This window comes from Notamacropus eugenii, chromosome 5 (assembly GCF_028372415.1).
Source record: "Notamacropus eugenii isolate mMacEug1 chromosome 5, mMacEug1.pri_v2, whole genome shotgun sequence".
Classification (NCBI taxonomy): Eukaryota; Metazoa; Chordata; class Mammalia; order Diprotodontia; family Macropodidae; genus Notamacropus; species Notamacropus eugenii.
The window spans coordinates 298107457-298134481 of record NC_092876.1 but is presented as its reverse complement, the minus strand read 5'-3'; the positions used below and the strand labels follow the sequence as shown (position 1 = coordinate 298134481).

Genomic DNA, 27025 nt, shown 5'->3' with positions numbered 1-27025 from the left:
TTCTAAAGACAAATTCTAGAGATACAGGGATCTTTGGTATTTATGCATGAAATCCAGGATTGTAAAATGCTAAATGTTGTAAAGTGTAATGATTAACGCAGATTATCTGCAAAAATAAACTATAAACTATGTACCCAGCACAAAGAAAACATACTGTAGCTTATGGAGGTAGATAGGTGGTATAGTGGCTAGAGCACTAGGCTGGAGACTGAAAAGACCTGACTTCAAATCCTGCCTCAGACACTTACTAGCTGTGTGACCCTAGGCAAGTTTATTTAACCTCTGTTTACCTTAATCCACAGGAGAAGGAAATGGCAAACCATCCCAGCATCCTTGTCAAGAAAACTCCACGGACAGTACTGGTGTGCTATGCTCCAACTGGATACAACTGAATGACTGAAGAAGAACCACGAGCAATCTATGGACCATGGAGAGTATGGCTCAAGAGAACAAACTCCAAATCTGAAATAGTTCTGGAAAGAAATTTATCAAGTTATTTGATGGAGGGGAGCAAACCAGAAAGTGTGGCACCCTCTCATCCAGTCTCTGGAAGGTTTATATCATTTGGGAATTAGATAAGGGTGTCTATACACAAACCTCCAGAGACCTGAAAATTAGATAGATTGAGATAGACAAGCATTCAATAAAATTCAGGTGGAACCTAATACTGTTTTGAGTGAATCTAAAACAATACCCAATGAGGTGGATCCAGGACTGAGAAAACTCTGAATTCCTTCCCCGGCATTGCTGGAGAGTTACTGAGGTCAGGGTGACATTCTGGGTTCAAACAACCTCTGGTCACATAAAGTTAGATTTAAACAGGATAATAATTACAAGGTTTCCTGACCAACATAATAAATATTTTCCGTAAGAGTGTCTGCCACCTTCAGCATCTGTGGTCATATTACCTCAGTATTCAGTCTTACTTGTCATTTATTCTGCATTCGGTTACCTTTTTGTATTATTATGATGATCAATTTGTATAATATTTTCTTGGTCATGCTTCCTTGGCTTGTTTCAGTTCACACATGTTCTTCTGAGTTTCTTGAAATTACTTGTACTGATATCTCAGGGTTCAATAATAAACCAGCAACCATTTAATAATAACTAACATCTGAACAGTGCTTTAAGATTTGCAGAGTACTTTACATAAATTTTCTCATTCAGTCCTCACAACACCGCTGAGTTAATTGCTATTATCATCCCCATCTTACAGGAAACTAAGGCTGAAAAGGGCTAGGTCATACAGCTGGTAAACAGTATGAGTCAGCATTCGAATTTAGGTCTTCCTGACTCTGAAATCCACCATTCTATTCACTATACCAACTAGTTGCCCTACTGAACACCTCTTAGGTGCCAAGTGCTCTGCATACAAAGACAGTCTCTGCCCTTAAAGAGATTACATTTTAATTAGATTAATAACACATACATATATACACACACACACATACATGCTACAATATTCACATATGCATACAAATGGTCAGATACACATACATATACACACATATGAATATACCAGTGCACACACATGCACATATACACATGTGGTGATACATATATGCATACAACGTACATACACATGCACACTACTTCTGTGCACAAATACAGGTACACACATGTACATATACACACTCATGGATATAGATGTGTCTCTGCTTATGTAAAATACACATGTGTGTACACACACAAACACATGTACAGACAGACATAGACATATACATGGGCATGTAAGTATATGTAAATATAAGTACATATACAAATATAAGTACAAAAGATGAGCTCAAAAAATAAAAATGAGTGGGGGCTGGGGGATAATAACAGGAGGAAGATTCTCAGGCCAGGGGACAGGGGATAGTCATGGTGGTAGCACTCTGTCACTGTGGGAGCTGGTACTTGGACTGGGTGTTTCTGGGTGAGGACCTTCCAAGGGGAGAGGAAGAAGCAAGTACCTCACTCACAGGCCATGGCTGGCAATTAAATGCTGAGTTACGTACCAGATTTGTCGAGAACAATATTCCATGTTATGCATACACCACCAATCTGCTGAACTATCTCCAATCAATGGGCTCTCACTTTTTCAGTTTTTGGTTTGTTTCCACAAAAAGTGTTGCTATGTTAGCTTACATATAAAGGATTTTTCTTGTTTTTCATTCCTTAGAGTGTTCCTAAACTTTCTATTAATCTTATGCATAAAGAAGAAAGCTTCCTACATGGAATTTGTTTTGGGGTTTTTCCCCCAAACTGGAAAAAAAAAGCAAAACACCATTCCCCCACATTTCTAACATCTCCAAATGTGCTAGACATAATGATCATATTAGCAAGTTACACCAAATATATTGTTTCTAAAGTAATATTTTGTTCAACTAACAAACATTTTCTCTCCTTCCTACCTCCTGCACTGAAAAAAATAGAAACAAAACCCTCGTAACAAATATGCATAATCAAGCAAAACGAGTTTTCACAGTGGCCACATAGAAAGCGTATGGCTTGTATCTGGAATCCATCAGCTTTGTCAGGATGAGGAGAGCACATTCCATCGTAGTCCTCTGGACTGGCCGCTGCATGGACTGGAGTTCTTAAGTCATTCAAAGACCTCCCAGGTTTCTTTGAAACTGTCCCTTTCATCATGCTTTATAGTGCATTGATTCCATTACATCCACGTGCCAAATTTGTGCAACCATTCCTTGATTGCTGGGTATCTTCTTAGTTTCTAGGGATTTTTTGGTCGCTATAAAAAGACTAAATAGTCTTGTAAATATGAATCCTCTTCTTTCTTTCAGCTCCTTGAGGTACAATCCAAGTTGTGATATTGCTGGGTCAAAGAATATGCAGTTTAATAACTTTGGGGGCATAGTTCCAAATAGTTTTCCAATGTGTTTGGACAAATTCACAGCTGCACCAACAGTGCAGAACTGTTTACTGTTCCTGTTTTCCCATAGTCCCTCCAGCATTTATTATTTTCCTTTTTTTCTTCATCTTTACCATTCTGAAAACTGAGTGAAATGGAACTTCAGAATTAACATTCCATTCCTATAATTACTACTGATTAGAACATTTTTTAAATGACTGCTGATAGCTTCGATTTCTTTTTTGAAAACTGCCTTCTCTTCTGCTTTGACCCTTGATCATTTGGAGAATGGCTCTCTTATTCTTATATGTGTAAATCCATTCCTTATACATCTTAGAAATGAGACTTTTATCAGAGAAATTTGCTTCTAAGCTTTTTTTCCAGATAACTTTTTCCCATGTAAGTTTTCTTTTAACTGCACTATTCTTGTTCTTTGCAAAAGTTTCTTTAATTTTGTGGAGTCAAAGTTGATTTTCTTTTCTGAAATCCTCTTGTGTTATGTTCCCTATTGGGCTCTTTCCCAGAGCCAGGCTTGCTACATTCTCCTCTGGGTTCCAGGGGCTTGAGCCCCTGTGGGCTGCATTCCTCCCTGTTGTTAGGGGTCTGTGACTAATGTCCCAGTTAACCACTTAACTTCAATTAGTAAAAGGATATTTACTTTTTAAAGACATAGCCACACAAACAAGTTTTCTCAGTCCACACTTGGGTCATTTGGACCAGTCTCTGGAGGAGTAGGCTCACAATTTAGCTCAGTTTCTACACAACATTGCTTCCACCAAATTCACATTTACAAGTAGCATGACTGGCAGGACGAGCTTATGTCTCAGCAAACACTGGGCTATGGTCCCTAAGATCACTCCCAAAGGTTACTCCTTGTCCTTACGTTATAGTGTAGATGCTGTACTTTCTGTGAAACCTGGCCTGGACTATGGTTCTCAAGTTCCTATCCCTTCAGATCTTTCAACACAGCCAAGGTCACCATGATCTCTCACCAGGTGTTGTGAGCTGAGTCACTGAATGAGGGACGAGACCAAAGAGGAAAGAGCTGAAGTTAGCAGGCCTTTCTGAATGCCTACCTTAGCCAATCTAGCTCAGAGTGAGTGTAAATAATTGTTTCTGTTCTGACCAGAAACTCTGAGGACCTTGCCCTCCCAGGTTGATTCTGTTATGAAGGCAAAGTAGGCTGTGTTTTGCCCAGTTCTTACCTAGCCTTTAATCACTGAATGGGCTTGCCTCAGACAAACTGAGATCCTGGAAAGACCTTAGTTTAAAAGGCCCAGGTCTCCCCTGAATCCAGGGCCATCATGGGTCAGTTGTCTTGACCCACGTCTTACCACTGAATTCCCATGACTGGAAGAGAGAGTGAAGCTGATAAGTTTGCTCAGCTCTGCTTCACTTAAGTCCAATTCATTGTCATTGATGTCATCGGTCTTCTTCCAGAACAAAGAAGAAAGATGAACAACCAAGTGGATTGGATCCAGTTACAGGATGTCTAGATGTGCTTCAGTTTCTCCAAGTCACTTGCCTTACATGTTACCATGACTCTCCTGGAAGCAGGATTTCCAAGTTCTTTACATGGAGGGCGCCCTTCTCCCCCTACCAGTGCTATGCATGCACCAGAACCTCTGTTCCTTGTTTGGTCATGAATTCTTCCCCTAACCAACAAGTAATTTAGACCTACAATACGTAACAAAAAAGTACTGGACATATTCCAAATTTTCCCCTTGTCCCTTTCCCAACCTTTCTCCCCAAACCACAAATTCTACACTTTTCATGCCAGTATTTTACTTTAAAAGTTACCAGATTTACTCCATTTCCACATCTGTACTATGAGGCTATTGGACTAGATGATTTCTTAGGTTCTTTAGCTCTAACATTCTATGATTATGAGTGGATAGTTAATTAATAACTTCTAGGCACTGGGAACACAAAGAAACCAAAAATCAATCCCCACCCTCAAGGAGCTTACAGATGTAAGGAAGATCTGACATAAATAAACAAATAAGTGAATATTTATTTAGTTATTTTTAGTTTTCAACACTCACTGCCCACTTATTTGGTAATAAGATTTTGACTTTCAAATTTTCTCCTCCTCCCTTTCTTCGCCCTTCCCCAAGATGGCATGCAATCTGATATAGGCTCACAGAGCCTATACGTATATTTGTATGTGAATATGAATGTACATTCATATTAAATATATACATTCATATTAAACATATTTTCACATTAGTCATGATGTGAAGAATTAGAACCAATGGAAGGAACCATGAGAAAGAAGAAACCAAACAATCAAAGAAAAAGAAAGCAAATAGTGCGGTTCCATTAGCATTCAGACTGTAGTTCTTTCTCTGGATGTGGACAGCATTTTCCATCATGAGCACTTTGTAGTTGTCTTAGAACCCTGTATTGCTGAGAAGAGCCAAGTCTATCAAAGTCAGTCTTCACACAATGTGGCTGTAACTGTACCGTGTTCTCCTGGTTCTGCTGACTTCACTCAGAATCAGTTTATGTAAGTCTTCCCAGGGTTTTCTATTACATTCACATACCACAATTTGTTCAGCCGTTCCCCAGTTGATCGACATCCCCTCAATTGAGGATTGGATATATTGATTTGGAAGTCATTTGGATAGAAAAAGCTGGATCCAGAGGAAGGGTATGTAGAAAGCAAGCCAAGGGCAGAGGCCTAGGAGAGATCTGCTATTAAGGTAGGGGAGATGAAATGCTAATGACAGAGTGTTCAGAAAGGAAGGACAAAAGGAATGAGAGTCTGGGGAGAGGAGGTGGTTAACAATTACCAAAAGTTGCAGAGAGGTCAGGATGGCTAACGATTGAGAAAAGACTATCATATACAGCAATCAAGAGATAACGGTAACCTTGGAAGAGTCCAGTTTCAGCTGAGTGGGAGAGATAAAAGAGCAACAGTTGCAAGGACCTGAGACATGAAGGAAAAAGGCGAAACAATCTTTTTTTCTAAAAATTTGATTGTGAAAAGGAGACACAGAACAATAACCTCCAGGGTGGAAGGTTTTTTAAGGAGGAGCCCGGAGCATGTTATAAGCAGCAGGGAAGGAGAGTAGAGTGGGAGAGACCTGAAGCTGGAGGGCCAAGATCATATGGATGCCTTTTCAATGCTCTAATCAAACCTTGGCATATCCCTTTCTACTAAATGAAAATTTAGTCGTGGGTCTTTTTCATTGTGGTCACCAGGAGAAACAGACAACAGTTTTCTTATTTCAGTCTTAAGAGCATGGAGAATAATTAAATTCTGCCTTCTCCAGGAAGACTTCCTTGACTACCTCAGACCATATGGACTCCTTTAAAAGGTGAGCTCCTTGAGAAAAGGGACCATGTTTACTTTCTTCTAATTCCTGGACCTTAGTGCAGAGCCTGACACATAGTGCTTACTCAGTGCTGGTTAATTGATTCAACTCTGACAACCCTTATTATATATTACCTTCTACTGGTAGCCTTTCATGTTCATTTGCTCTTCTGGCTAAATTAGGAAGTTGTTTCAGTAGTCTTTGTCATTCTTCAGGGTCGAAAACAATGCTTTGTGTACATCGTGGGAAAATACCGTATCAACTAAAAATAAGTTACCAGCTGTTTCGATGCAGACTTTGCTCCTCTAAGTAACAGTTAAGTTGCTTGAGATGAGTGGTAGCCAGAGTAGGAAGGAAAAATAATTTAGGACAGAATGAAATGCACTCAATTTTCCTTTTGGTTTACGTCTATAGTTTTTCATCCATGAGGAAGAGGAAGAATAAGAGAGACCTTCTTCACTTACCAATATAAAGCCCAGACCACTCCATAAGACCCTCCACAGATTGGCTCCAACTTAACATCTCATTCATTTTCCTGGGGAGATGTATGTTTATTTGGCAAATATTTGCCAAATAATTGTAAAAGGGCAGAAATAGTAAATACATCCTTTACAAATCACTCTGCAACAAAAAGAATAATCAGTTCTGGTAGTATAAGCGAAAGATACAGACCCAGATGGAGATACAACCATGAAATCCTAAAGCGAATGGATGAAAGAAAAAAATCACCAAAGAAACAACGAATAATTAAGTGAAAGGAAATGTTATAGTGAAACAACACACTGAAATTTCTGGGATGCAACTAAAGCAGTCCTTGGGGCAAAAAAAAATTACATTTCTAAAAATGTACTTTAACAAAATACAAAAAGAGAGGATTGGTGAACTGAATTCAGCTTAATTGAAGGCAGAGAAGTGATAACAACGGACCGAGTGCTAGACTTTAAATCAGGAAGGTCTGAGTTCAAATCCAGTTTCAAATTAGAATCCATCTGTGTGACCCTTGGGCAAGTCACTTAACCTGTTTGCTTCAGTTTCCTCACCTATAAAATAGATAATATTTGCACCAACCTCCCAGGCTAATTGTGAGGATCAGATGAAATAATGTTTGTAAACTACTTCTGCAAATGTTAAAGTACCATATAGATGATAAATTATCACTATCATAAATACGCATTTTTGAGAAATTATGAAGTCATCACATGAACGTAAAATAAGCACAAAACAGTAAATACTTTTCCACATAATAATATTTTATTTTTTTCCAATTACATGTAAAGTTTTCATCCTTCACTTTTGATATTTTGAGTTTCAAATTTTTCTTTTCCCTCTTCCCCAAGGGGGCAAGCAATCTGATACAGGCTATGCATATACAGTCATATTAAATGTACTTCCACATTAGTCATGTTGTGAAAGAATCCCAACAAAAGGAAAAACCCACAAGAAAAAAAAATAAGATGCTTTGATGTGCATTCAGACTCCATAGCTCTTTCTCAGGGTGGGGATGGCATTTTCCATCATGAGTCTTTTGGAATTGTCTCAGATCATCGCATTGCTGAGAAGAGCTAAGTCTTAACAAAACCGATCATCGCAAACTGTGGCTGTTCCTGTGTATAATGTTCTCCTGGTTCTGCTCACTTCACTCAGCATCAGTTCATGTAAGTCTTTCCAGGTTTTTCTGAAATCTGCCTGCTCATCGTTTTTTATAGCGCAATACTATTCCATTGTATCAATATCCCACAATTTGTTCGGTCATTCCCCAACTGTTGGGCATCCCCTCAACTTCTAATTCTTTGCTACCACAAAAAGACCTACTATGAATATTCTTGTACATGTGGGTCCTTTCTCCTTTTTTATGATCTCTTTGGGATACAGATGTAGAAGTAGTATTACTGGATCAAAGGGTACACACAATACAAAAGAGGAAATATTAAGAATTAGAGGAGAAATAGATAAACCAAAAAAAAAAAACATAGAAATAATAAAACTACAAGCTGGTTCTTTAAAAACACTATTAAGATTTACAAATCTTTAGTCAACTTGATTAAAAAAAAAAAAGAGAGCACAGTCAAATCAACAAAACAATAAACCAACAAAGTGAAAATGTATCAAAACAAAAAGAAATAATAGCCATTATCAGAATCTATTATGCACAGTGGTATACTAACAACGCTGAGAACAGAAAGGAATTAGATACCTTCAAAAAGAAAAAATACCCCAATAATGAAGACCTTAAATAACCTAATCTTAGAAAAGGAAATAAAACTATGTGTGAAGGAATTACCAAAGGGGGAAAAGCTGGTAGTGATAGATTCACTGGAGAATTGTATCAAACTTTCAAAGAAAAATTAGCACCAATAAGTAATACACAAATTATTCTCAAAAGCTGAGAAAGCAGTCTACAAAACTTTTTATGAGACAGTCCAAATACCTAAACCAGAGAAGATTAAAGCAAAGAACAACAGACCAATATCATTAATGCTGAGTCAAAATTTTTAAACAAAATCCTATCAGACTACAGAGATTAAGTGGTTTAATTTAATAAGTTGTCCAAAGTACAGAATTCTTAAGCTAGAAGTGACCTTGTAATGTATTTTGGTCCATTCTCCTATTTTCAAGCAAGAGGAGGAGTAGAGCAAGAATTAAAATCGTCTCCTTCCTATCATGACTCCAAATCAAATAATATTGTGTTGATTTCTCCTCTAGCACATTAAGGATTTGTGATGCTGATCAGACTGAACGAATGAAAAGATAACTTACGTGCTTGCTGTGTGTAAAACCCTGGGCTGAGGAACTTCTAAACTTTAGTGAACTTTAAGGAGCTGCTATGGCAACTCCCAAACCAAAAAGTTTGAGGCTGACTGTAGCGATAAGTGTTTTTGAACCCAACAGTTCCTCTGATGAACTTCAATTTAAAATCCTTCCAGCAGAGTTCAGGCTGCAGAGACAGCTTTCTAAAGCTCAGGGTCACTGCCATACCATGAGGAAGCCCTGAACAGGCCCTAGACCATTTATAGCTCTCCCATCACTTCATCCCCCTCCATCACCAATATGAGAAAAATGACGGACAATCACTATCAAAAGTGGATGGGAATAAATCCTACACAAATGAGCTTCAGAACAAATTATTTTATTTTTCCTCTGAAAATTAAAAGCAATGTTGAACAGAAAAGGTTGCTTTTTTTAAACAAAGGAACAGAATCCCTGAAACAGATACAACGTTCTACTCAATGAACACAAGTGGATGTGGCTTTCAAGTCCTTGCTGTGATTACAGAGACCACATGATTGCTAGGTTCCAGCCTGAGCTGGACAAGACTGTGGCAGCACTGTGTCAGTGTAGTCAAAGACTGTGAGACAGAAACACACAGAAATATAGATTTATTTTCCTCCCTTTAGAATTTTTAGCCTTTTCTTCCTCCTATGGCATTCGTGAATTTACCATCTTTCAAACACTAGCCCTGTTGTTAATTTACATTTTCCACCAGTTTTCCATTATTAAACAGCCGCTGAAAATCCCCTTTAATCTTCAAGCAAGTAGTTGGGGTTAACGACCAGGAAAGGATCTGCCTCAAAACTTTCACTGCCTTCCGAAGAACCTTTCAATCCCGCCTGAGTGAGTTCAATTAGAACGTGATCCTGAAAAACACACAAACAAGTCTCAGAAAATGGAAGTGTTGTGTAAGACATTCTAAGCAGATGATGATCCCTCTTTCAAGAGCCTTGTACTTGCCACCTTGTGAGTAGCTGCCACTTTCTCTTATTCACCTCTCAAGAAATCAATGCATTTCAACACTAACTCTCTTGTTCAATCCCTTTTCAAGACATTGGCCCCTTCATGGTAGGAAGTGCCTTGTGTGAAAAGGTGTGTGACACCTTTTTTAGGTGTCATCCAACTTTCACGCCATGATATTCTCAGTGCCTTTGACATAGGCACAACCTGGTTGTAGCTATCTCTCCACTTAGGTTTTTTTTTTTTTAAATTTAAGATTTCTTAATGAAGTTCCTTACTTTACATCAATTACTTCCTCTGCCCTATTGATCCCTCCTTCCTGAAAAGAAAACAAAAAGCAAAAAATCCAAACCAAGTACTACTTAACAATTTATACAATAGTGGCTGCATCTAGGCGGTGAGTGGCTACAGCATTAGGCCTGAAGTCACTAAGAGCTGAGTTTATGGCCAGCCTTAGTCTTCTACCAATGTGACCCTGGACAAGTCACTTAACTTGTTTGTCTCAGTTTCCACATCTGTAAAATAGGGATAATAAGAGCCCCTAACTCCCAGAGTTGTTGTGAGGTTCAAATGAGGTATTTGTAAAGTGCTTACTTAGTGCAGTGCCTGGCACACTGGAAGTACACAGGAATGTTAGCTATAATGCTCTCCTCCCTCAGCCTCCTGGCTTCCTTCAAATCCCAGCTAAAAACCCCAGTTCCTCAACTTACTCATTTCCCACTCCACAAAGGCTATACACGGTGAGGTGGACACCCTTCACCTTGCTACCATCCACAAGTGTTTCATATGAAGTCCTTTCTCTGATTATGTTTGGCTGTCATTTCATTGCTCCCTCTGCCTATCAACTCCAAACCCTGTTCTGTCTGCCTGAACACCCAGCCTGTCACCCAGCTCTCACGTTGTTCCCTCCGTACTGGCTATGCTCTCCTTCTCTTCCCCATATCAAACCCATGGCAAACCAGCTGAACTCTATACCGTCCTCTTCACTTGAGACTCTTGCCCCCTTTCCTATCACTGATCTTGTCTGGCCCCAGCTCCAAATTACTCCCATCACTCACTGCTTTCACTCCTATAAAAGAGCTGCTGAACAAAAATGGAGAAAATAATGAAACGGTACTGATTTAAGTTACATGACCTCGAATAGGCCCCCCACTGTGGCAAGGCAACCTTGTATACCCCCTCATCTGATCCTCCACTGTCCACATTTGCTCCTTTTAGCCTTTATTCCTCCTCAGACCTCTCCAAGTAGCTTCCCTTTCCTCACCCTTTCACTGAGCCTCATTTTTCACTGAAAAAACCGAGGCCACTCCCAGAGAGTGGCCTCTTCTCCCCTTTCTTCACCCCACCTCACTCAGAGGCCTTCTGCACTACCTCTTCTTCTGCCCTAGTTTCACATGAAATAGAGCTTGTCCTCAAGAAGGAAAACCCCTCTGTCTACAGAAGTGATCCCTTTCCTTCCCGCCCATTTCTCCCTCATCTTCACACCCCCGCTGCCCCACTTTATGTGTCCCTCCCTACTGGCCACCATCCCTTCCTTTCCTCTCACTTTCCTTCTATTTCTTTGCAGGCTGGCTTTCTACCTCATCATTCAACCAAAACTGCTCCCTCCAAAGTTACCAGTGCTCTTCTGATCATGACTAAACCTAATGGTCTTTTTCCAGTCTTCATCTTTCCGGATGCCTTCACAGTCTCTGACACCATCACTCATCCTGTCTCCTGGACACTCCCTTCTCCCTAGGTGTTTGTGATGTTGCTCTCTCTGGGTGGTCCTCCCATCACTCGAATTGTGCTGGATCTTCATCCATGTCACACTCACTAAATGGAGAGGTCTGCAAGGGTCTGTCCTGGACCCTCTTTCCTCTTGGTGACTTCCTTAGCTCCCATGGTTTCAACGATCACCTCCATGAAGATGACATTCAGATCTGCTAGTCAAGTCCCGAGCTTTCTCCTAGTCTCCAGTCATGAATCTCCAACGGCCGATGAGACAGCTCCAGCTGGAGGCCCTACAGACGTCTTCAACTCAAGATGTCCAAAACTGAACTCATTATCTTTTTCCCTCAAACACTCCCCTATTCCTAACTTCTCTATTACTGTGAGGATACCATGATTCCCACACTTATCTAGGCACGTAAGTATCACCCTGGACTGGTTCTCTTTCACTCCCTCCCATATCCAATCTGTTTCCAAGGCACATCACTTCTACCTTCATTCCATCTCTAGTATATGTCTCCTGCCCTAACATTGCCAGCACTGGTGCCACCTCACAAATGGACTCCTGCACAGTCTGCTAGTCGCTCGCCCTTCCTTGGTTCTCTCCCCATTCTAATCCATCTTCCCAAACCACAGATCTGACCATGTGTCCTCTCCCTCCCCTCCCCAATCCAATAGACTCCGGGGGCTCCCTATTGCCTCCAGCATAAAAAAAAAAAAAAAAAAAAGCCTGTGTTTGGCTTTTAAAGTTCTCACAACCTGGTCCCCTCCTACCTTTCCAATTTTCTTATACTTTATTCCCCCTACAAACTCTGTGAACCTGTGACATTGTCTTTCTCACTGTTCTTCGTATGAGATACTCCATGTCCCTACTAGTTGCTTCCCAAGCCTGGAATGCTTTCCCTCCTCATCTCTGCCTCCTAGTTTTCCTACCTTTGTCCAGGTCTCAGTTAAAGTCCCACATGCTACAAGAAGCAGTCCCCCTTAATCTTAGTGCCGTCCCTCCAAGACTACCCTCAGTTTATCCTGTACAAAGTTGCTATACATACAAGGTTTGTCCACAGCAGTTTGTTCTCATTAGACCAGGAGCTTTTAGAGAGCTTTGCCATACTATGTATCTCCAGCACAGTGCCTGGCACATAGTAGGACCATAATAAAGGCTAGTTGACTCATCAGTCTCTTAAAAAACAGGGACAAGTGTCCTACGGAACTTGCTTGTTCATGCCAGGCACAAGCTTAATAAATAGGCACTTAATGAATAGCACTGGCACAGCAGTAAGCCGTAAACACACCACAGCCATATGGTGATAACTTTTAAACACATGATTTATTTCAAAGCAGATGGACCGTAACACCCTAATTTTTAGATTTCACAAAATGGCACAGACGCCTGACATTCAAAATTTTATCAGATTTATTTCAATATTACTCTTGATGACTTTTTAATAAGGGACTAGGTAAAATCTTCCACATCATACATGTCTAATCTAGTTTTTAGTATCATTTTTTATCATATTTTACTTGGAATCATTTTCATCCTGTTGTAATAAAAAAAAAAGGTAAAAACTTGCCATCTGGATTATTTAATGACAAATGGCTTCATGCCCATGCTTTCTTCTGATAGCAGTGCCTGCAGCACACTTTCCAAAGTCAGTTTAAAATCTCCACTAACAAGGATTTCTTCACCAAGTCTAAAGAGAAGTGGATATCAGGAAACACTGCAATGGTATCCAGAGAATAACAAAAAAAAAAAAAATCCCATAAATCAACATTAAAATCACCACAAAAACTGGGGGGCAAAAAACCCCTAAACCTATCCTATTACACTTTGTAATAACAGAGTCATTTAATAAGCTCAGGTCCACACACTGCTAGCATTGGGATCTCCTAGGACCAGTCAGCACATGTGCTTAAAATACAGCATTAATAAGATAACATCTATACAGCACTTTAAGGTCTGCAAAGTGCTTTCTATGTACTATCTCACTTGATCATCACAACTCTGGGAGGGAGGTGATATTGTTATCTCTATTTTACAGATGAAGAAACTGATGCAGGTAGAAGTTAAATGATCTGACTGGGATAATAACATGGCTATGAAGTGATCTTCCTGACTCCAGCTCCAACACGTTACACATGGTGGCAGTGCCAAATGAGGTCAAGAAGCTACATGCCCAAAATTAATCAAGATCTCACAATGATCAGAAAGGAGTACAGGCCACAGCATATGAATGACTCTTCCTTCTTACTTTGGGACTTCTCCACTATGTTCTAGGAAGCTCATGATAGGATAGGCTCAGCTTCATGTAAGATGCTCATTGGCCTTGATCGTCTACCTCATCACCACCCTCAGCCTGGAGGATGAGTTGTGAACTCCAAATCTGCATTGAAGGAGAAAGCTCATTTCTCACTTGGCTTTATTTTGGTAATTATGACTGACTTCACCATGCCCCTGTGTTGGGTGCCTTCCCCTCCAAGGCTCTCCACATCCCCCTTCAGCTTCCTTTTGTGTTTTTACCTTCGCCCACTAGTATGTAAGTTCCCTGTATTTATCCTGTATTTCATCCCATCACTGTCACACCCTGGTTTTTGTTTCGTCCAAAAATTAGTTTCTAACCTTTCACTAAGTAATCATCACATGGAATAATTCTGTTCATCACGCCTCTTAAAAGGTAAACACATCAGCAATGTATTCACCAGTGGTGCATGGGTATGCATTTATCTCTCATGCATGACAAGCCTTGAGCCTAGAACTCTCAGTGTGCAGGCACTGTCAGTATATTTCCAAAAGCTGACTTGTGATTTGTTTAGAATGCTGCAGTACTAATGGTATTGTCACTCAACCCAATGAAGTGCCTCAAGGGGGGAGGGGGGGCACAAGGTGAAGCTGCCATGAGTAAGGCATGTGAGACTTGCAGCTCTCCAATTTTAACATATTCACAAGCATTTTGTGTCCTAATTTTGCACCAAAGCCAGCTTAGTAATAAATAATTTTTAAGTAATATGGGCACAAATTTTTTAAAGATTCACATTAACAATCATATCCCTTTTTTGCCCCTCCCCCAAATTGGCATGAAATTTGTGATGATTACGTGGTAAAATACGGTATTTATACCTGGCACATATTAGGCACTTAAATGTTTATTGAGTATGGAGTGTGAACTTATTCTTTGCTAAAAGACATACCCACATACCCTACTTTAATACAATTTAAAGCACCACAATTTGTTATTATTCAATTCTGATTTTCAGTTCGCTGTCTCCCTGATACAACCCTGTCCTCCAGTCCTGTTCTCTAGCAGCAATCATTCCCGATACAAGAAATAAAAAACAAAACAAAAAACTACAAAGCATTCTGATGTTGACACGAGGTCTATCCTTATAACCTCATTACAAACTAAGAAACCCAACCAATAAACACCATGAGAAATTTGACCAAAGATCCTGGAGTATTATTATTCATCTTCCATCAGAGGAAACAAAGGTCTCTGGCTCACCTAACAAGCTCTCTCTAAGTCCAAACTGGCTTTGGAATCTGTCAGAACCTGACGCTTTGTTGCAACTTTCCAAGGTTGAACACAAAATGGATAAACATTTACCAATGAAGTTCCAAGCATACAAAAAATAAGCTAAAATCTTCCCCCATTAAGATCCAGGCACATGAAATTCTTTACATACATAATGTATGAGCCGATGAATGACTTTCTCTATGATTCTCTTCTTGTTTATAAGTTCCTCTTCAGAGTCTATTTCCGATTCTATTTCTTTCAAGTACCAATTAACAAGTTCACTCTTCTTTAGTGCTGACTCATCCTCTTCTGCAACGAGAAATAAATTTTTTAAAGGGTAAAATTATTATTTTACCAAAAGGCAATGCCAATTCCTTGGGTTTGTGTACACAAGAAGATAGATACACTGTGCAGTTTAGATTATTGCCAGTCTATCGTAAGGCACAGATGCTATAATAAAATTTATACTGCTCCAGCAGGAGTCTGGAATGACCTGTCATATTACTTGTATTAGAAAACTTACTTTAGGCTAAAAGGAGAAAAATCTAATAAAACAAGGATTACACTTAATAAGCTACTTAAAGTTATTAGATTTTAACATACACAAGCTTTACTGTCATATTCCTCCATCCCGCAGTGTGAGAAATAAGTGCCTGCCAAATTTAGCTGAAGACACGAGAAGCAGGCAGAACCACTCAAGGACAGATGAGGAGTCCATTAAAGCAAGATTTTCAGAATCAGAGAAGCCTTGACCCACAGTGACCAAGTACACATGAATGCCAAGTAGAACTGTACTTCTAGCCAGGCCGAATAGTCAGGACTCAAGATGCTACTGTTCAAATATACAGTATTTTAACACATGCTCATTAACTCCATGAAGCTTAAGCACCAAGCCCCAGGTAACAACACCGAGGTGTCCAAGTGCAATTAAGTAAGTTAGAGAGAATGGTTTTGAGGATCAATAGGTCTCAACCTTTCTGATAGCAGTACTCCTTTACACTCTTAAAGATTACTGAAGATCCCAAAGAGCTTCTCTTTATTGGGTTATAACTATTGACCTTTATTACTTAGAGATTAAACCTGATACTTACATTACTTATTGATTCACTAAAAATAATTAAATCCATTTAACCATATTTAACTATACTTTCCAAAACAAAGTTCAGTGAGAAGAGTAGCATTGTTTTTACATATCTCTGTAAATATAGTTAATGTCTGGCTTACAGACAGCTGGATTCTCACAAATGCTTCTGCATTCAATCTTTTGTGACCCTTTGTTTTGACTGAAGTATATGAAGAAAATCTGGCCTCACAACAAGTATGTACTTGGAAGAAGGATTTTAATAAGCAAATAATATCTTGGTATTATTAAGATAGTTTTGATATTGAGTACCCCTTGAAAAATGTCTCAGGGACCCCTAAAAGTCCATGGACCACTTTTGAAAAACAGTTATAGATACGCCTCCTGAAAGAAATAGATGAGCCAAATCATCAGTCTCTGAACTCTAGGATGAAGCAGACCAAAAAACTTTAAACTGACATTTCAGTGAGCCGAGATCACTTGTCTTAAATATCAATTAGCTGCATTCCACAATGGGCAGGAACCACCCACTACATAGTTGGAAATATGATACCTTCCTTGACTAGTTGACCTGCCCCCTCACCAGAATCTTTTTCATACTGGAGGTGGAAGGGAAGGAAGACTATCCAGTGGAATTTATTTAGGGAATGCAGTCATTGTGACTTGGTGGTTAGAGCTAATCTTAGATCTCATTTCCTGTTTTCAAAACCTCTTCATGCCTCAGTTTCCTCATTTGCCAAAGGAGAAAGTGAGTGGCAGAAGCTGATCATGTCATATGAACAGGAGGCATAAATCATTTTGCAAACATTATAAAACAATTTATGTTAAGAACTGATGAGCTTCCTTCTTGGGAATTCATTGCCTTGATGGGGCCAGATCTTGAAGCTTGCTGCAGTGGCAGCTGGTCTGATCCCTTCTTCCCCTTCCCAGTCCTATAGTCAGCAGCTCAGGATCAGGTATCTCATCATCCTTGACAGCAAAGCATGTCATTGGTAGAGCACGAGTAGTCGTGATGCATGCCAGAAACTATCTCAAAGATTATCCTAAGAATCAAAAACTTTCACTGATTTTTAATGAAAAATTAAAAAAAAACCCTAGATCTTGTACCCCAACTTCCTTCTTTTTAACCTCCTAGGGAAATGAAGAACAAGAAAGCTTGTCCAGATACAGTTTAGACCAGAAGGTCTCTGGAGGCTCTTCCAAATCAGGGAAACCATTAAAACATCAGCATGTATAGAGACTATGAGCTAGTCCTGAATTAAACACACCCTGGTGTCCAAATGACGTTAAGATAAGGAATTCATTTTATTTCTAGCTCAGGCTGGCTTTGGGGTAGTTCACATCTATTTCCCTGATCTTAACTTTTGGGCTTGTAAGATGTAAATTCTCATATACTGTATGGAGTAACTGTTAGAAGCAATGATTCCACACACTTTATAAAGAGTTTTGAGTGCTGTAATGGCAAGCTAAGCAGAATCTTTTGCTGTTTTTGTTTTAGTATGATCAAGTGCCTCAGATTAAATCTTGCTTTTGAATGAATTAATCAAGAGTCTTTAACTAGAAAAATTATATGTATTTGTATTTTTAATTATTTTAATGTGATTAAAGATCTTCCCCATCCATTAGTGGGCCTGACTATGAAGGGAAGTGTGATTCCAGGAAGATGTGTACGAAGGTCCACACCTATTGTTAATTTTCTAATTAGGCACTGGTTCTCAAGGGTTGGGAATGCCCTCTGGTTCTGAAAAATGTGTAAGTACTCGGAAGTGACGTTTTACTTTGGGTCTTACTGATTGGAAGTGTTTATTTGGCGAGAGGAGACTCTGGGCAGTTGCTAAGGACTCCCCTCCGCAAAACCCAGATTTTGGTGCTTCTCACTCTCTTGTACTTATGTATGTACGGTCAAACAGCTGGATCTGTCTGTTGATCTGTGATATATGTATTGCTTATGTCAGGCAGCTGGAAGCACTGCTTGTTGATCTTTATTGCTCTATATTTTCTCTGAAGTTCAGGATGGTGACTTTTCCCCCTAAACTAAGTGAATGATATATATGTGCTTGGCTAAAGTAATTGCTGACCCTTCAAGAGTTGCCTTCCCTTTTAGAAAAGCAGATCTAAGAACTTGTGATAAGCAGGTCCTCCTCTGTATGTTGGGGTGCTTGCTTTTACAAACGTTAGAAAGAAAAATAATTGGGTTTATTTTCAGCTCCCAAATGTCATTTCAAAGTCTTTTAAGAAAAATACCAACCTAGTAACAACAAGAGAAAGTTTGCAGTTTGACAATGAAGCCGTGAGGACACTGTCTGGATTATGTTCTCCTGCCTCCACCCAAAAAAGTTTCTTGGGAAAGCTGGTTATTCCCATAAATTCATTCTTTCCAAGTACTGAAATTTGAAGATGACAGACTAGGCAATCAGAAGCAACTTATTTCAACAGAATTTCTGCAGATGCCTGGATGCATATGTATTAAGCCTAGATTCTCACCTTCCTCCACCTTCCTGAGGTGTAGCACAATGAGGTTAGAAATGCGGCAGTATTCCGAGAAGCCAAGTCTCAAGGAAGCTTTGGGAGCCGTGTCCTGGTTCCCATCTTCACTGTGGCTATTGATTCCATTGACAGTAACTGGGGCATCACCATGACCTAATTTAAAAAGTCAGATCTAATAAATATCTTGTTAGTCATACAGTGACTCAGCTTTCAGAATTTATTAGTATGGGGGGAGGATGCCATAAGAAAGACTGAAATTTAAGTTGTGAGTACAGTCAGGAGTGATCCACAAAAGTTTTAAAAGGAGATTGATATGCTGTTAATAGTAATACTAATAGCACATTTCTATGGAAAGTTTGAGATCTATAAAGCACTTCCCTAAATAAAGACAAACCTGTCAATCAGGCAGTACTCAGTTTACCCATGAACATCATCAGCACAAAGTTCTGGTACATTATTCTTCCCTTAACCCAGGTTTCTCTACTTAAATGACCTTCTGCCCAACAAGTTTTTCTAGAAATCTTTCAGGAACCTTTTATGGTATCTTAAGCCAAATAATCTCAGATGCGCCAAGACTCACCATTGATGCCGTCTGGGCTCTCTTCTACTTCCATTAGGGACTCCTCCTCTTGATCCAAATTGATATCTGGTGTCTCTACTCTAATGATTGATTTATTCAATAACCTGAATGCTTCCTTCACGTGTTTAGGTTGTACCTGAAGAGACAGACAGAACGGAGTCAATGTTCATTCAAGGTAACTTTTCAAAGAGTCTACCTAAGGCATAGTTAACACACCAGTTACATTTAACTAAGATTAAATGAATACCTAAGCCTTCCCCTTCCCTGTAATAAATATATTAAAAAGGAAAAAAATCACATACAAATGGAAGGTAATTCATTGTCTAATTCTCCCTTTCTAATTATCAATTAGTCGATAATGATGACAATATTGATGATATTCTGTATGGCACCTGAAAAGTTTACAACGCTTTTGTTTAGATTGTCTGGCTCTAAAAACTTAACCAGGCAAATTTTCACATTATTCTCTTGGAGAGAACAGAATAGCTATTCTCCATCAATCCTAACTTTAAGGAATGTGGAACTAAGAAACTCTTACTAATTAAAAACAGAGCACTACCCCTTTGCTGTCCTGATATAGTTGAATTTAGTCCAGTCTCCAAACATGCTACATGTAACATGTATGGATAATCGTCCAGTACATACTGAGGATGGAGTGCAAGGTTGCTAGGATACCAGAGGGTGTCCAAAGAGATGAGGAGGAACATGAGAGTAAGCTCAAGTCTGGAACTCATTACCTTGCCTTAGGAATGGGCCCTCTTTTTTTCCCCCTCTGTATTATTTCACTTGCAGATCTCATGAGCTCCCAAGGATTCAATTATTGCCTCTATACTGATGATTCTGAAATCTGCTTATGTAGCTCTAACTTCTCTGCTGACCTCCAATCTTTCATCTCCAACTGCTCATTGGATACCTCAACCTGGATACCCCATAACTATCTTACATTCAGCATGTGCCAATTTGTATTCTTTCTTTTCCCCCAAGCCCTCTCCATTCCATTCTTTCCTATTACTGCTAAGGCCGTCCTTCCAATCTCCTAGGCACCCAACCTAGATGTTAATCTTGTCACTCACTATTTCTCACCCCCACCTCACCCACAATCCAGACTGCTGCCAAGGCTTGCCTATTTTTGTATCTGTTAAAACCTCATGCATGAACCTTCTCTCCTCTGATAACCCAGCCACCCTTGGGCAGGACCAGATTGCCTCACATTGGGAATATTATAATACCATGCTGGGTGGATTCCCTGCCTCAGTTCTCTTTTCATTCAGTTCATCCTCTACTCAAAAGTCAAAATGATCTTTCTGAAAAAGATCAGGTCTGATCATGTTACCACCACCTACACAATAAAGTGCACTAGCTCCCTATTGCCTCCAGGATCAAATATGAAATCCTCCATTTGGTATTCAAAGCCCTTCACAACCTGCCCCTCCTACAACCTTTCCATTTTCTTAAACCTTATGCCGTTCCCTTCCTCCCCACCCCCTTACACTGAGATCCAGTGACACCAGCCTCCTTGCTGTTCCGCAAAGAAGACAGTCTTAATTGGCATTTCCTCATGCCTGAATTCTCTCCTCCTTCACTTCTTTCAACTTCCAACTAAAATTTTACCTCCTACAGGAAATCTATTCCACTCCCCTTTAATTCTGGTACCTTCCTCTGCTATGAGTTCCAATTTCTCTTGTGTAGAGCCTGTTTGTACTGAGTTTTGCATACTGTTCTCCCCCTTCCCCATCAGACAGTTCCTTTTTTTTTTTTTGGTATAAGGTAGTATTTCATGTTTTAATTAATTTTCAGTGTTCATTTCCGTAAGTTTTCCTCCCCTCTCCCCAAGATGGCATGCAATCTGATATAGGCTCAACATATATATCATATTTTCACATTAGTCATGTTATATAAAAGAATTAGAACAAATGGGAGGAAACATGAGAAAGAAAAAACAAAACAAAACAAAGAGAGCCAATAGTATGCTTCAATCTGCATTCAGACTACATTATTTTTTTCTTTGGGTGTGGATGGCATTTTTTTTTATCATGACAGACAGAGCTCCCTGAAAGCAGGGACTGTCTTTTGCCTTTTTTTGCATTCCCAGCTCTTGGCAGTGCCTGGCACACTGCAGGTGCTTAATAAATGCTTACTGACTGACTGGGGTAAGGACTGGACTCATGATTTCATTGGCACAGGTCATAAGTAAGATATGATGCTTACAGTACTCTGTAAGTTGCAGAAAAGCTCATGACCAGCCTTGTGAGTGGAACTTTCCACACCCGAGTTATGTGTGCCAATGAAATCACATTGGTACTTCCCACACAAATATAAAGGACCATTATCTTTCTACCAATAAAGCTATCTCTTATCCTCCCTCCCAAGCTTCTCCTTGTCCTGCTTCACCCAAGAACACCATGTTCAGTGGAGACTGACCTCATCACAGCAGTGCATGCGGGCCATGGCTTCAGAGAGCCGGATCATGCTCTCCAGTTGCCGCACTGTAATCCTCCAGGAAGACTTGCTAACACCAGAGCCATCTCTCTGGCGGAGACGCTTGTACTGCTCCACGATGAAGTCTTCCGACTCTTTAGAAATCTATTCCAAGACACCAGTAAGGTTAGAGAAGCACGCTCACTTATAGAAGCATCTTTGTTCCTGTTTACAGGGAAGACTGTGGTCTCACATGGGAGAAATGTTTTGTTTTTTTTTAAAGAAAGTTTTAGGAAGTCCCACCATCTTGTTCATGTAATAATGTGCCACAAGAAGTTGGAGAGGTCACAACAACTTGGTCAATAAACACTTCAATGACAATATAATGCAATTGTGCCTAAGAAAGCCTGTGATTTCAAAGTGCTCATTTGAAAATGAAATGTTTCATTGTACATAGTAACAGCAACATTGCGCAATGACTAACTCTAAGACTTAACTCTTCTCAGCAACAAGGATCTACCACAGCTCCAAGAGCCAAGACGGAAAATGCTGCCCACATCCAGACAAAGATTATGGAGTCTGAATGTAGACTGAAGCAGACTATCGGCTCTCTCTCTCTTTGTTTTTCTTCTTTCTCATACTTCTTCCTTTTGGTTCTGATTCTTTTTTACATCATGACTAATGTGAAAACCTGTTTAATATCAATGTTATGTAGATCCTATATCAGAATGTACAGTCTTGAAGATGGGGAGAAAATTTAGAACTCAAAAATCTTATGGAAGTGAATGCTGAAAACTAAAACTAAATAATAATTAATAGTAAAGAAAATGAAATGTTTCACCAGGTTTAACATGTAGAGAGTGGGTTCACATTTAAGCAAAGGATTATTTCTACAAGATGTCTGATAAGCCAGGACACTGGTATGGAGTATCTTTCACACCTTCATGTCAAAGCCCATTAAATGTATTAATACTCAAAGAATCTTTAAGAAGTAGTTCATTAACTCATGTTATCTTTGGAAGGTTTAAGTGGTAACTGCAAATATAAATGCTAATGACTTTAGAAAATTTTATTTCCTGAACTATACAGAAAAAAAAGGAAGGTGGTCAAGATTCATCTCAATTTTTCAGATCAACTAACTCAGCAATATTAAGAGGTGTGAGTCAAGGTCACAGAGTATACATCCTGGATAGACTATCAACTTCCTGTGAAAACCTATACAAATAACATTTATTTCCATGCGACCCACCTTGGTCTCATTCTGCCTAGTCATTTAAAATCAACTCAGATACCATGGACAATTATACAAGCATGGATAATTAAAATCCAATCTAATCTCAAAATAGCAGTAAATTCTCAATTAACCAGAATCTAACAGCATTGTGACTGTTTTGAAGGGGAGGAGGTTCTTCATTTTTAAGAAAAATAATAAAATGACAAGGAAAAAAAAGCTCATTTTGTGAATTTATTAATGAAAAAACCCATCTCTCACCCTCTTCCCCCCAAACCCAAAGGAACAAACCATAAACTTCCAAGGGCTGCCCTGGGAGTAGTACAGATTGCGATCAGCCTCTTACACCTATTACACTGACAATACAGTATAAAATTATAATTGAAGTTCAGAAAGATGGACTGCATAAACATGCATCAGAGTGATTTAATTACACTAAGCTAAAGCAAATGGACCAATGCATTTTAAATAATTTTCAGCAAGAATTAAAAACCAAAGGAATTTTCTAATTCACTGATTGATCCAAGAAGCAATATTCATGAAAACACTGTATTCTGAGTATTTCTGATTACTTAACAGTTTTTAAACTCCACTCCCCCACCCCCATTTTTTTTTTTTAAAGTCAGAGCCTAGAAAACAACCAAACATAGGCAGAATTTTCTCCCTGACAAATCTGGCTTGTATAAAACCTGAATATAGCCTATAAACAAGGTTGATTTCCAGTGCATGACTATTTATGATTTTTCCTTTCAAAAAGATTAAGAGTGTGGCCTAGAGGGTTTGCAGTCCTAAGAACTATAGGTTTAACTCAGAAAATATCAATAACAGTCTTAACTCTTACTGTTCACTGGCTACATCAACTTCAGCAAGTTGGAGACTCAGTTTCTACATCTGTGCTAACTGAATAAAATCTACTACCTACATCATGAAGTTGTTACGAGGCTCAAATGAGCACTCTTGCAAACATGTGGAATAACATGAAGATGCCAACTATGTCGCTGGGTGAGAATTCAGATCTGTGTCCTCATACCAAGTTTTATTAGTGTGGGGAACTTCCATTTCAGAGAGTTGTCTGGGACACTGAAAAATTAAAATGAATTACCCATGGCCACATACACAAGTTCAAGAGACGAGACTTAAACCCAGGTCTTCCAGATCTAGGGTAGCTCTCTATTTACTACACTGATGCCTCCCAGCCACTATTATCACTTAGAAGAAATGAGTATGAATTAGGTTTAACTTTCTTAACTAACTTATTCTTATGAAAGCAGTGGAAAGTCCTAGAATGCCATTTAATTGGCAAGTGGAGCCTGGACATTTGTACCGATTGGTTATGTCTGACCCTGTTCTTTTCCCAAATTCATTTATGTTTTCAGATTACCACTGCAAACTTTTAAAGCGAGGAGAATTCACCCCTGTGCCACTTTGTGTAATGTACCTGCTGAAGTACCACACTGTACATAATAGGATGGCAAGAAAGGTCAAGTTACCTTAGGCTTAAACTGCCTTGCAAAGAGCAGGTACCTTCTAATGTCATCAAGGGAGTAGACTCGATCAATGGATTCCTCTATTCTCGAATGCAGGTCCACGATCCGCCTGGCAATGGCATAATCTGTGACCTAAGGCAAACCAAACATGCCTTTTAGATTGGCCACCCACTGTCAGCACGTAATTCCCAACCCAAGCTACCACAGACAATGAGAGAGATGAAAGACCTTCCCTTGGTTCTTTTCTGAAGAAAAAAACAAACCTCCACTCTTTCAAGGCAATGTTGAACAACAGTAGAATGTGGACTTTCAAAAACAGAATGGAAAAAGGTAAATGCTGATGTTAAATGGAAGCAAAATGCTTTTAAAACAAAGGGCACAAACAGAAGAAAAATGTATCCAATTTTTATTAAATTTCTACCCACACATTTTGGAGGCTCACCCTGGCTTCTCTCAAACCTGGCCCATCAAACTGAGCAAAAAAAAATAAGGGGGGAAGATCTGAAATGCTTTCCTAGCTTTGGATAGTGGCTCAGAGTCCAGTGCAATCCTCCTACTCCCCCAGTTCTATTTAAGTAAGGTTAACCTCAAGAAATTTTGACTTCAGCTGCCTAAACACATTTCCTGCCCACCCCCTGAAATGAAAGGTCACTGAATATACACGTGCCAGCTGTTTGGTAATTTTGTCTTCCGGTTTCACTCAATTGCTCAAATGGAAAACAAAAAAAAGGAGGGGGGAGAACTACAGTTCCCATAGTTACCTCATTACATTCATCCACAAGAATAAAGAAGAGATCAAATCGGGACATGATGGGAGCCGAGAGATTTATGTTTTGCTTCAGAGATTTTGACCTATCATAGCGTCCACTCACTGGGTTTGCTGCAGCCAGAATGGATGTTCTGGCATTCAAAGTAGCCTGGCCACAAAACAAAGGAAAAAATTAGACCAGGGAAATCCAACTAATTAACCACCTTCCCCTTCTTTGACAAGAAATAGTAACAAAAATGTAACACTCCCTTTTAAGTGTGCCCATTTCTAAAACACGACACACCTGGGAGGTGGGTCCAGGCTCAACGCTAGAGAAGGAGGATAAAGAAGACACTGAGAATCTGTTTGAAAACACACTTGGAGTCACAGGGGAGGGACAGAGGGAAAGGGAAAGGGAAAGAGAAAGAAAGAGAGAGAGAGAGAGAGAGAGAGAATTAGCTGCCATCCCAGATGTCTAAAGACATCTCAAGTGTGAAAAACAAAGGGCAGGTGAAAAGTCTGTAGTCATTCAAGAACAAAGGGTCTCAACCCATGATTGGTGTAAAGGAGAGAGAGGGGGAGAGAAGGGAGGAGGGAGAGAGAGAGAAAGAGAGAGACAGTGTGTGTGTGTGTTTTCTTATGAGACACAGCACCTTTGCGGAGATGATTTTCAATTTACAAATACCCCCATTACTCTGTCCTCCTTTCGTATATTAGTGTCAAAACCACGTATCTATCTCCATGATGCCTCAAGAAGATCTGTAATCTCTACTGATGAAAGGCTGTGCTCTCAATTCCTATCAAAAGCGTTACTTTTTTTCAGAGGCTCATTTTACCTCTTTCTGGCTCTATTCTAAACAGTGAGGCTAGCTATGACATACCTTAACTCCTGCTTTGGTAATGGAGATTGTCTGTTGTTCCATAGCTTCATGAATAGCAACTTGGTCCCTCATATCCATTTTATCAAACTCATCAATACAACACACGCCCTGAAAGCAAATAAAGACTCAAGAGTGAGAAGTGTTACTGCAAGCTTCAAAGAAACAGGACCAACCTACCAAAATCACAAGATTTTACCAACACTACAAAGTGCCACATTTTATTAATCAATAAGCATTTATTGTATGTGCCAACTCTGTGTTTCGCCCATGGGTGCTACAAAACAAAAATTAAATACTCTGCCCTCCAGAAGTATTGGACTTGGAGTCAGGAAGACCTGATTTGAAATCCTTCCTCAGACCCAGCTGTGTGACCCTGGGCAAACTACTTAATCTGTTTAATAGGGATAATAAGAGTGTCCATCTCCCAGGGTTACCGTGAGGATCAAATGAGAGAAAACCTTAAAGTAACATAAATGCTAGTTATTATTCATTAAAGGTGATGCTTGGAGATATGTGTTTATCCTTTGCTCCCGAAGAAGACCATGCCATCAGAGAAATGATGACATGACTTGCACTTGACTTTGAGTGAGGGAGGGCTGTGCAGGTCACCAGTCTCACTTCTCCTCCAGAGCCATCTGGATCCAATGACCAGATATTCATCAGGATGACTGGAGATGACCCAGGATGAGGCAATTGGGGTTAAGTGACTTACCCAAGGTCACACAGCTAGTGAGTGTCAACTATCTGAGGTGAGATTTGAACTCAGGTCCTCCTGACTCCTGCACTGGTTCTCTATCCACTGCACCACCTAGTTGCCCCAACAATGGAGATAGGTACATACTCTATACACCTACCTACACCTACCCATGTGTGGGCACAATACACTCATCCTTTCCTAACCATTATCCAATTTACAACACCCCTACATAAACAAGCTTCCCCCTCTTTTTTTTGGGTCAGACCTTGTGATTTAAGTGTGGGGAAACCCCTACC

The 27025-nt window shown here is 39.6% G+C and overlaps 1 protein-coding gene across 3 annotated transcripts in view; it reads right to left on the bottom strand.

The window, feature by feature from the left end:
* Window positions 1-9282: 9282 nt before the first annotated feature.
* Window positions 9283-27025, bottom strand: part of MCM6 (minichromosome maintenance complex component 6) — a 41115-nt gene continuing 23372 nt past the window's right edge. For all 3 annotated transcript variants that reach the window (XM_072613209.1, XM_072613211.1, XM_072613210.1), the window contains 8 exons: window positions 26033-26140; window positions 25165-25320; window positions 24407-24535; window positions 21689-21850; window positions 19268-19403; window positions 18685-18840; window positions 15289-15428; window positions 9283-9806 (listed from right to left, as the gene is read on the bottom strand). In XM_072613209.1, the coding sequence (XP_072469310.1) occupies window positions 9690-9806; window positions 15289-15428; window positions 18685-18840; window positions 19268-19403; window positions 21689-21850; window positions 24407-24535; window positions 25165-25320; window positions 26033-26140 (1104 nt within the window). In that variant the 3' untranslated portion in view covers window positions 9283-9689. The remainder of the gene's footprint in view (window positions 9807-15288; window positions 15429-18684; window positions 18841-19267; window positions 19404-21688; window positions 21851-24406; window positions 24536-25164; window positions 25321-26032; window positions 26141-27025) is intronic.